At 57.1% G+C, this 10,343-nt stretch overlaps 1 protein-coding gene across 1 annotated transcript; it reads right to left on the bottom strand.

Annotated features, from left to right (window-relative positions):
- Positions 1-1,642: 1,642 nt before the first annotated feature.
- On the bottom strand, positions 1,643-3,583 carry TMEM106C (transmembrane protein 106C; the record flags this gene model as incomplete). The annotated part of the gene is made up of 7 exons (XM_079329241.1): positions 1,643-1,763; positions 2,042-2,095; positions 2,345-2,394; positions 2,522-2,662; positions 2,743-2,902; positions 3,248-3,311; positions 3,412-3,583. The coding sequence occupies 7 exons, from the start codon at positions 3,581-3,583 to the stop codon at positions 1,658-1,660; spliced, it is 747 nt and encodes a 248-aa protein (XP_079185367.1). The 3' UTR covers positions 1,643-1,657.
- Between the last annotated feature and the right edge of the window lie 6,760 nt (positions 3,584-10,343).

The raw sequence follows: 10,343 nt of genomic DNA, 5'->3' as shown, positions 1-10,343 counted from the left end.
ACAGCAGCTGCCAGTTGTGCACCAAAACATTGGCAGGGGAAATTCATTAAGGAGGATTGGGGGATTAAAGAGGATTTTCCACCCAAAAAATGCCCTTTTAAGAGGCTCTCCTAATGATGGGAGCTCTGCACAAAAGGTTTGGGGTCAAACCTTTCCCCTCCTGGTGCAGCCAAGCAGCAAATTCAGGGGTCCCTGCTGGGGGCAGCCCCTCCAAAAAACCCCTCCAGGATCCCTGGAAAAGAGGGATAAGGCTGGGGGGAAAGAGGGGGAAAGGGACCCTCAGAAAATCAGGATTGAACCCAGGCAGGAGGGGAAGAAAATGAAGGAAAAGCAAAAAAAAAAAAAAAAAAAGAAAGAAAAAAGGAAAACCCAGTGGGAATTGGGGGATCTGTGGGACAAGTTTTGGGTCACCAGGGAAGGAGGTTGGGATTGGGATTTTGGGCACTGGTCCCAGCTGGGAATGGGCTCCTGGTTCAGCTTTTTCCTCCTCATTCTTCCCCAAAAAAATCCTGGATGGGATTCTCCAGCCTGGAGAAGAGGAGGTTCCAGAGTGTCCTTCCAGGAGAGCTGGGAATGATTTTGGACAAAGGGCAGAAGGAGAGGACACAGGGAGTGGCTTCCCACTGGGATCTGGAGGTGTGGGTGGGATTTGGGGAAGGAATTGCTCCCTGTGAGGGCAGTCCCAGAGGATTCCCCATCCCTGGGATTGTGCAATGGGATGAGCTTTAGCATCCCTCCCAACCCATTTGGGGATTCTGAGGAAATCCAGCAGCAAAACTGGGATTTTTGGGTCAAAAACACCACAGGAGCAATCCCAGTACAGCGCTGGATTTTGGAAAAATCCAGAACTTTTCCTTTATAAAAAATAAAGGACAGCACATGCAAAGATCCAAATCAGGTTTAATAGAGGATTCATCCCTAAAAAAAGCTACAGGAGCAGGAATCACCTGTTGGAAAAGGGAGCAACGTGTGGATTTTGTGCCATTTTTTCCACTGAGGAACAATTCCCTCACCTGTAGATGTGCCTGGTTCCCAAATCCCACGGGAAATGAGGGTTGAACTTCCAGAAAAAAAGCTCCCAAAAAGGGGCAAAGTGCCAAAGGGCTGCGGGGGCTGAGCTGGCAGCTGGATTTTCCTCAGGCAGGAATGTCCAGCTCCCAGCAGGGAGGCCTTGGAATCCCAGCCTCCCACAGAACCCCCTCCAGTCCCTGCTGCTTTGGGAAGTGGAGCACAAAAAGCAGCAAATTCCTGGATTTCAAACCCCAGGGAAGAGCCTCTGGATGCCAGAGGGGTTGGAGCCACAGGGGGAAAAAGGAGGAAAAATTCATTTCAAAGATTTGGGTTCTTTTGGCTCCTTCCAGGGTGTAACAGGCACATTCCTGGTGGGAACTGTCCCTTTTTTTTTTGGGGGGGGGGGGGGGGGGGGTCCTGAGGTGCTGCCATCACTGAGCAGGAAAAGAAATGTATTACATTTGAAAAAATAAATCCATTTACCCCAGAACACCCTGACAGAACAGGTGCAAACCCTGTAAATCTTGGGGATTTCAGCCCTTCATTGAGGAGGGAAAGTTCCAGATTCCTTCCCAAAGAGGAAGGAAGGAGCCCCAAAGGGCTGCTGGGTTTGTCCCTGCAGAGCCACTCAGGTCCCCCTGTGTCCTCAGGGTGCCCCTGGGGCAGTGGAGTTGGAGCTGCAGTCCAGGTAGTGGAAGGTCTCCAGGGTGCTCTGGGTGCTGTGCCCGATGTAGGAGAGTTTCACTGAGGTCCTGGCAGGGCAAAGGGACAAATCACACAATTCTGTTCCTCAAATAAAAGCCCCAAATTCATGTGGGGGTGGAGGGAGCTGTGTGCTCCACGCTGTATCTACCCCCCTGGGATTAAAACCTGGCCCTGAGGTGGGTTTGGGGGGAATCTGGGGAAAATCCAAGCAGGATTTTCTCCCTGGAGCCCAAATCCGTGGCTGGAATTCCCTTGGGATTCAGGAACCACAGAATAGAATCTGTAAGGTGGGAAAGGAGCTCCAAGAATGCAAAGCAGGACCCACCTCATGAGGATCACGATGTTGTGGACCTTTACCTTGGGCAAAGTGCAGAAAAAACTGGAAAAGATCAAGGAAATTGGTCAGCAAGCGAAAAAACCTGAGGAATTTGGGGTTTTTGGCAGCTCCTGCTGGTATTTTTCACTTTGGTGCTAAGAAAACCATCTCACAGCACCTTGAGAGAATTCTTGGCAAAGGAATTGAGCAGGAGGAGTGAGTGATTTGCAGATTATTTCCCCCACATTTTAATCAAAGCAGCTCCAACCCTCTTCCTCCCCCAGGTACCTCCAAGGAGCAGCAAATCCTTACTACACATAGGACAGAGATCCACCCAGCTCTGCCTTCACGGTGAAATTCACCTGCAGCAGAGCAGAAAATCAGATTTCAGTGCAGCTCAATCAGCCCCATTTTTGAGGGAGTGGACAGAGCAAAAGCTGCTGAGCACTGAAATGCCAAGGTGCAGCCCCCAGAACTCCCAGTCAGTACCAGTTTGTCCCTCAGGGGCTGGATGCTGGAGATGTTGCTGAGCTGCTGGCTGCCCACCACAGTGTTCATGTACTGCACCTGGCTGCTCAGGCTGCTCACTGTCACCCAGTAGAAGTTGGAATTCCTGATCCTCAGGGTGGCCTGGAGGGGATGAAAACAGCCCTGACCTTGCTGGCTGGTTCCCCTGGTGATTCATTTTCCCAAACCCACACGAAGCTCACCGTGATGGCCAGGAGGACAGCAGAGTTTTTCCTGTCAAACCACACCTGGACCACTTGGATGCCACCATCATCCACCAGCACTGAGTGGGGGAAGAGGAAGAAAACCCCCAGGCCAGACAGCAGCAGGCAGAGCAGCACTGAGAGCAGCACATAGAGTTTCCTGGACAAAACCAAAAAAAAATTAAATCCTCCACCTCCTCTGTGAGATCCAGACCCTAAAACCCCCAGCCCTTGTTTGGTTCTCTTGGAAAACACACTCAAAGGCTGCTGTCACATTTTTAATACCAAATTGGCTCCCCTTACACACTTGGGGTTGGGTAATGAGCAACCAAAGCAGCATCCTGGGGGTTTTTTTTTTGCAGCTGCACCCAAAACTCCAATGACAGGAGTGGGATTGTGGTGCCCAGAGCAGAAATATTTAAAATCATACTTCAAATCCTATTTTTTGGGGGGTGAAAACAACCCCTAAATGCAGCAATAAGTGACGGAAGAACTCCTCCCTTACGTTCTCTGAGGACGAAGCCGCTGGTCGCTGTAGGGGATCAGAGCCACCAGCTCATTCACCTGTTCTGGGAAGGCAAAAATGGGAATAACACATGAAAAAGTGATTATTTTTTTCGCTGTTTAGAGCTGGTTTTTAGGGTCTTTAAGCCCCAGAGGAGCAGCCACCTGTGGGGATGCAGCCAGTGCCTTGGCAGGTGGGACAGGTGATGCTGTCCTGGCCTGTGAATTCCATGTAGGGAATCTTGGCCACGTCCCCCAGGGGCTCCTGGCTGGCCGGGAAATGCTCCTGCTCCTCCTGCTCGGCCTTGCTGGGGCTGGGGGAGTGCACAGAGCCCATGGTGCTGCTGTGAAAGGGGGTTGAAGCTGTTTCTTTGTTGTCACAAAGCCCCCCGAAGTGTCCCTGGAGAAAGGCATCCCCTGATGGGCTTCACCCGCAGCCCCCCAAAACCAGCGCACCTCAAGGTACCCCCCAATCCATGGAGGGCATCATCAGGCAGCCCCCAGCCCAAGAAACAGGCTCAGGAACAGCCCCAGAGACCCCACGGGAGGAAGGGGCCCTGCTGGAGACCCCCGAGACCCGCAGCAGAGACTCCCTGATCCTCACGGAGCCCTCCCTCAGAGACCCCCACCCTCAGAGAGCCCCTCCCTCAGAGACCCCCAACCTCAGAGAGCCCCTCCCTCAGGAACCCCTCCCTCAGAGACCCCCACCCTCAGAGGCCCCCACCCTCAGAGACCCCCACCCTCAGAGACCCCCAACCTCAGAGAGCCCCTCCCTCAGGAACGCCTTCCTCAGAGACCCCCAACCTCAGAGACCCCCACCCTCAGAGACCCCCAACCTCAGAGACCCCCACCCTCAGAGACCCCCAACCTCAGAGAGCCCCTCCCTCAGGAACGCCTTCCTCAGAGACCCCCAACCTCAGAGACCCCCACCCTCAGAGAGCCCCTCCCTCAGGAACCCCTTCCTCAGAGACCCCCAACCTCAGAGACCCCCACCCTCAGAGAGACCCTCCCTCAGAGACCCCCAACCTCAGAGAGCCCCTTCCTCAGGAACACCCCTCCCTCAGGAACCCGCCTTTGGAGAGCCCCTCCCTCAGGAACTCCTTCCTCAGAGACCCCCAACCTCAGAGACCCCCACCCTCAGAGACCCCCAACCTCAGAGAGCCCCTTCCTCAGGAACCCGCCTTTGGAGAGCCCCTCCCTCAGGAACCCCTTCCTCAGAGACCCCCAACCTCAGAGACCCCCCACCCTCAGAGAGACCCTCCCTCAGGAACACCCCTCCCTCAGGAACCCGCCTTTGGAGAGCCCCTCCCTCAGGAACCCCTTCCTCAGAGACCCCCTCCCTCAGAGACACCCACCCTCAGGAACACCCCTCCCTCACAGACCCCCTCCCTCGGGAACCCCCCGCCTCCCTCAGAGACCCCCTCCCTAAGGAACTCCCCTTCACAGACCCCCACCCTCGGAAACCCCTCCTTCCCTCAGAGATCCCCTCCCTCAGAGAGCCCCTCCCTCAGAAACTCCCCTTCACAGACCCTCACCCTGGGAAACCCCTCCTTCCCTCGGAGATCCCCTCCCTCAGGAACTCCCCTCGCTCAGAGACTCCCACCCTCAGGAACCCCTCCTTCCCTCAGAGCCCCCCCGTTTCGGACGAGCCCCCTCACAGACCCCTTCCCTCAGCGCTCTCCGGCAGGGGGCGCCCCTCTCCCGCCGCGAGCGCGCGCCCGGCACCGCCCCCGTCTCTGCGCGCAGCCGCCGTCACCAATGGCAACGAGGTGGGCGTGACTCAACCTGGCCCCGCCCATTAACCGCAGGAGAGGTGGGTGGGATTAATATTTTCACGCCCATCTGCGTGGCGTGACGTCATAGGACGGGCGGGGTTTAGCGAGCCACGCCCCGACGTGTCACCCAAAGCGCATGCGCCAAGTGTCGGGGGGGTGGAGCGAGTGACCACACCCTTCATTTGCATAATATATGCGTGGTTCGAGCTGCGCACGCGCAGACACAACGCGTTCCGGTTGGGCGGGGCAGGGCGGGGCAGGGCGGGGACGTGACGTAATAAATTCCCTCCCGTGTGATTTTTTTTCCCTCAACATCCGAGAGAAAACTGATGGAAAACGAAATTCCCCCCTCTCCCAATCACCCGAACTATAAATATAAAATTCGCGGCAAGCTTTAAATATTTTGCGAGCTCCAGAGTCACCTCCTGCCTCCGTATCTCATGGAAATTTCATGGATCATTTATTCTCTCCTTCCCATGAGCGAAATTCCAGGCGGGGGGAGAATTCCCGGCTCTCCTTCCCTCCCTCGGCTCCTTCCTGCACCTTCCCGGGGGTTTTGACATCCCGGGAAAGGGCTGGAAAAGGAGCAGTGAGAGGAATTGGGAAAGAAGAATCCCTACGAATCCCTTGGGATGAGCTCGACCCCGCAGAGAATTCCCAGAGCAGGGAGAGAACCGAAAATTCCCTCCGAAAATTTCCTCGGCTCCTGTGGCATCCTGGGTCCGATCCCGTTTTTTCAAACAGTTTTTTTTTCAGCCCTTTCCCCCTTTTCCAGCCACCAGGTGGGATTGTGGAAACGCTTCCCGGGAAATTTCCGCTCTCCCGGGATGGGGCGAGTCGGGATCCCTCCCGCCAGCAGCTCCGGGATGAGGGATCGTGCTCCAAGAACAGGGAAATATCGGATTCGGGCTTTTTTTTGGCTTTTCCGTGTGTCCCTCAGGAACTTCTGAGCCCTGGAATGGGATCGTGGAATCGCGGGATTTTTTGGGATGCACCTTCGAGCTCATCCAGCCCCTTTTATCCCACACCTGCCGCTCTCCCAGGTGGCTCCAAGACCGGTCCAGGGACAATCCCAGGGATGGGAATGATCCGTAAAATCCCTCCCAATCCCAAACCATCCCAGGGTGACCTGGTGATCCCAGTTCCTGCCTCCCCACATCCCTGAGCCATCCTCCTCTTCTCCCAGTCCCGCCGATCCCTTTTTTCCAGGCTGGGGCAGCACAAAAACTGCGGCTCCCGCTCACAGCTCTCGGAATTTCCAGGCAGGAATTAAATTCCGTGCAGGATTTCAATCCTTCTGAATCCCTGCACATCCCTGCTGTCCCAGGGATGAGGGATTTGGCCCCAAAACTCTGGTCCCGGCTGGGTCGAGGGCGGAAAAGCAGCGGGATATCAGGAGAGGGAGGGAATTCAAACCCTCCCTGGCCAAAAAATTTCCCCAGAGCTCGGGGGGCACAAATTCCCGGTGGGAAAAAGGCGGCATCGACGGCAAATTTGTATGGAAAATTTGTCACGCTGGTCCGATGCACGGCCGTGCCAGTGGGGAAAAGCTTTTGGGGATTTTGGGATATTTTATTTTTATGTTTTTTTTAATGGAAAGAGCTGCGATCCCAAAAACACCGTCACGGCAGTAAGCAACTTCCACCACTCCCCATCCTCCCGAAATGCTTCCGCGCCACCAAATTGCCTCTGATGAGCTCCCATTTCTTCCCAGACGTTGTTTTCCCCTCCTCGGCCTCATTAAATCAATTTAAAGGCGATTTCGAAACGTTTTCCCCACGCAAACTGCGGCGGCTGAACCCGGTGCCCGCGGCTGCCGGGGGCTCGTTTGCTCCCGGGATTTTGGGTTTAGGGGACACCGACAAACTCCGGGAGGAGCAGCAGAGTTTTTTGGGAGGGTTTATTCGGTGTTGCAGGTGGCTGCATCCCGGCTGGGTGTTTGAGGATGGAAAGGGGAAAATTGACGAATATCCCGATTTTTTTGAACTGGGAGTACAGAGTGCGCAGGCAACGGAGCATCTTTGGGTTCGGATGGGTTGGGTTGAGCTGGCTCTGCCCAAAATCCCACAATCCAAGTCACCAATAACGGGACTTTGGATGGTCAAAGTCGGTTCTTGCTCTGTCCCAAGCACCCTCAGATCCTTCAGGAGCAGCCAAATCCGTGTGTCCTGCGGGTCCCCAGGCTCAGATCACCCTCGGGGCTGTGTGGGGGGCAACGGGAGCTGCTGGAACCTGCAAAGGGCCAGCAGTGCTGGGGGTGTCACTGTGGTACTGGTGGCATTTGTCCTGTCCCAGTACAGCACTGGGCACTACTGGGAGCTGCCCGCACCCACCAGACTTTCTGCAGAGCTGGCAGCCCCCAAAGCGCCGGGCCCTGGTACCCCAAAAATCCCCTGTCCGGCCGGGCGCTCCCGGGTGTGGGAGAGGGGGTCGGGTGGGCAGCAAGGGCAGGGTGGGCAGAGGGTCCGGAGGGAAGCGGGGGTCCACAGGGAAGGAGGCGTCCGAGGGCAAGGGGGGTCCGGAGGGAAGGGGGGACCACAGGGCACCGGGGGTCCGAAGGGAAGCGGAGGTCAGGAGGGAAGGAGGCGTCCGAGGGCAAGGGGGATCCGGAGGGAAAGGGGGGTCTTCAGGGGAGGGGTCCGCAGGGCAGCGGCCCCTGGACCCGCAGCAGCCCCGGGACCCCCAGCGGCCCCTCCACGGAAGCCCCCGCGCTACCGGGGGGCCACGTGCAATTCAAAGCCACGCCCCTTCGCTGTGACCACGCCCTTCGCTGGCCGCATATGGTTAATATGGGCGGGGCCAAGGCGACGCCGCGCTGGCATTGGCGGGGCGGGGCGCGGAGGGGGCGGGGCCAAGGCGCCGGTTCCCGTCAAAAGGCGACAGCGGGCGGGGCTAGGGCGGCAGCGGGGTCGGGGCTCAGGTACCGGTTTGGGGACACCGAGGGGGACAGAGGGGACACTGAGCGGATCTCGGGGAGACCGGGGCAGACCGAGGGGACACCGCGCCTGGTCGAGCCCAGCCCCGCTCAGTGCCCGCTGTGACTCCGGCGCTTCCCCGGGACACCCCGGTACTCCCCGTGGTTGAACGGGGGGCGGCTGTTCCGGGGGTCCGGGGTGCGGGGGCTGTGGGGGGTCCTGGGGGTGACGGGACGCTGGCCCGGGGCGCTGCCGGGGTGTCGCTGTCGGCGGGAGGGACTCGGGGCGGGCGCTGAGGCTCCCCGGTGCTTCCTGGTTCGGATCGCGCTGTTCCCGTGCTGGATCGCGGGTCCCGGGTGTGCCGGACCCCCCGGTGCCCCGGGAGGGGTCGGGGTCTCTTGTGAGACCCCCTTGCCCCCCGTGTCCCCCCTCTGCGGGGCTTTCCCTGCCCAAATTCGGGTTCCCTTGGGGTTGGGGGTGTCCACGTCCCATTGTGGGGGTGACCCCTGGTTTTAGGGGGGTCCGGGACTGTCCAGTCTCAGCCCTGACCCCCTCCAGGCACTTGAGCTCACCCGGGAGTTTTGGGGTGCTCCGGGCCCTGCCCACATCCCGGAAAGGCACCGCTGTCCTCCCCCCTCCGGGGCTCCCCCTTTTTGGGGGCCTTCGGAACCGGGGAGTTTCTGGGGGCCGTGGGGGTGTTTGTGCGGCTTTAGGGTTTCTGTCGTGGGAGTTTTAGGGTTTCTGGCTGCTCTCGTGATTAAGCGCCCCATTTAAACCCACGTTCAATGTCCCAATTCGGTTTTTTTTGGGGGGGAGGGATTTTGGGGGGCTGAGCACCCAGCACGGCATTAATCGCCCTCCTTTTTAACTCCCCAGTGCCTTCCCGTATTTTGGAGCGATCCCGAGCAGTGCCAGCGCCAGGAAAATCAAGGTACAGGGGGATTTTCCTGCACCAGGTATTGAGGGAATCCTCCCCTCGGCATCCCAAAGGAGTTTTTGAGGCGGTTTGGGGTGGTTGAGCCGCTCCTTCCTCTCCTTTTCAAGGCTGGAGTTTTGAGAAAAGTTGGGGTTTTTTCTCGGAAAGAGGTTTTCGGGAGAAGCGACGTTTTTGCGGCGTCTCCTCCTCCCCCGGAGCCGCCCGTGACTCATCTTCCTCCGGCTCGGGGCAGGAGCCGCGGCCGCGGCGGGACAGAAAATCCCGGGAAATTGCGGTGAAAGCCGGGGAAGGGGGGGGGAAATCCGGGGAAAGGAAAGGCAGCAAAAATCCTGGGAGGTGATGGGGAAAGCAAGGTGTGAGCGGGGCAAAAATCCCGGGAAATCGGGGTAAAATCTAGGGAAATGATGGGGAAATGAAGAGGAGCAAGAATTCCAGGGCATTGGGATTAAATCCTGGTAAATTGGGTAGTGAGGGGAGAAAAATCCTGGGAAATTAAGGTTAAACCCGAGGGTGAATGGAGAGAAATCCTGGGAAATGGTGAAACCACAAGGTCTGAGGAGAGCAAAAATCCAGGGAAATATAGGGAAACCAAGGGGAGCAAAAATAGCATAAATAAAGCAAAATAAAGTTTAAAAAGCCTCGGGCTGGGGTGGACCCGAAAGAAATGAGGTGAAATAAAGGGGGGAAAAATGCCAGGGTGAGGTTGGGTTCCCTCTGGAACCCACGAGCAAGGAAAATCTGGGATGTGATGATGTGGGTGATGATGAGGAGGATGGGAGATGTCTGCCCCAGATCTCCAGGGCGTGACCAGATCAGGACTGAGATGTCCCAGCAATAACAAAAATCAGATTTTCCCAGGTAAAAACACACCTGGGGTCGTGGCTGAGGGTTGTTTCGCTGAATCCCGCTGTGTTTAGGGAGGAATAAATGGAAAATCCGGGAGGTTTTTTTCCCATTTAATGGCTAATCCTTCTCCAGGGAATAATTTTTAACCTCATGTGGCCGAGCCAAAGCAGAGCCAGCCTGGCCTGAGCTCCCTGAGGGGAAATTCTGGAATTGCCAGGGATTGGGAGCAGGAAAATCCTGGCTGGAGGTGGGCAAGGATGGAAATAGGAGCCTAAAAAGGAGAGGAATGGGAATGGAAATAGTTCTGGGAATTAAATTAAAAGAAAATAATAATAAATTCAGGGAGATTATGGGGAAAGTGAGAGGTGAGAGGAACAAAAATCCAGGGAAAAGAAGGGGAGCAAGAATGCAAGAAAGTAAAAATGAAACTGAGGTGTGAATGGAACCAAAAGGTGCCACCCCCCGGGCCCCGCCGGGATGTCCCCGGTGCCACCCCCCGGGTCCCGCCGGGATGTCCCCGGTGCCACCCCCCGGGCTCTATCAGGATGTCCCCGGTGCCACCCCCCGGGCTCTGTCAGGATGTCCCCGGTGCCACCCCCCGGGCCTGCCGGGATGTCCCCGGTG

The sequence above is a fragment of the Erithacus rubecula genome (genome assembly GCF_903797595.1).
Source record: "Erithacus rubecula genome assembly, chromosome: 31".
In the NCBI taxonomy this organism is placed as follows: Eukaryota; Metazoa; Chordata; class Aves; order Passeriformes; family Muscicapidae; genus Erithacus; species Erithacus rubecula.
Note: the sequence above shows the minus strand (reverse complement) of the source record. Positions and strands in the feature narration are given on the sequence as shown.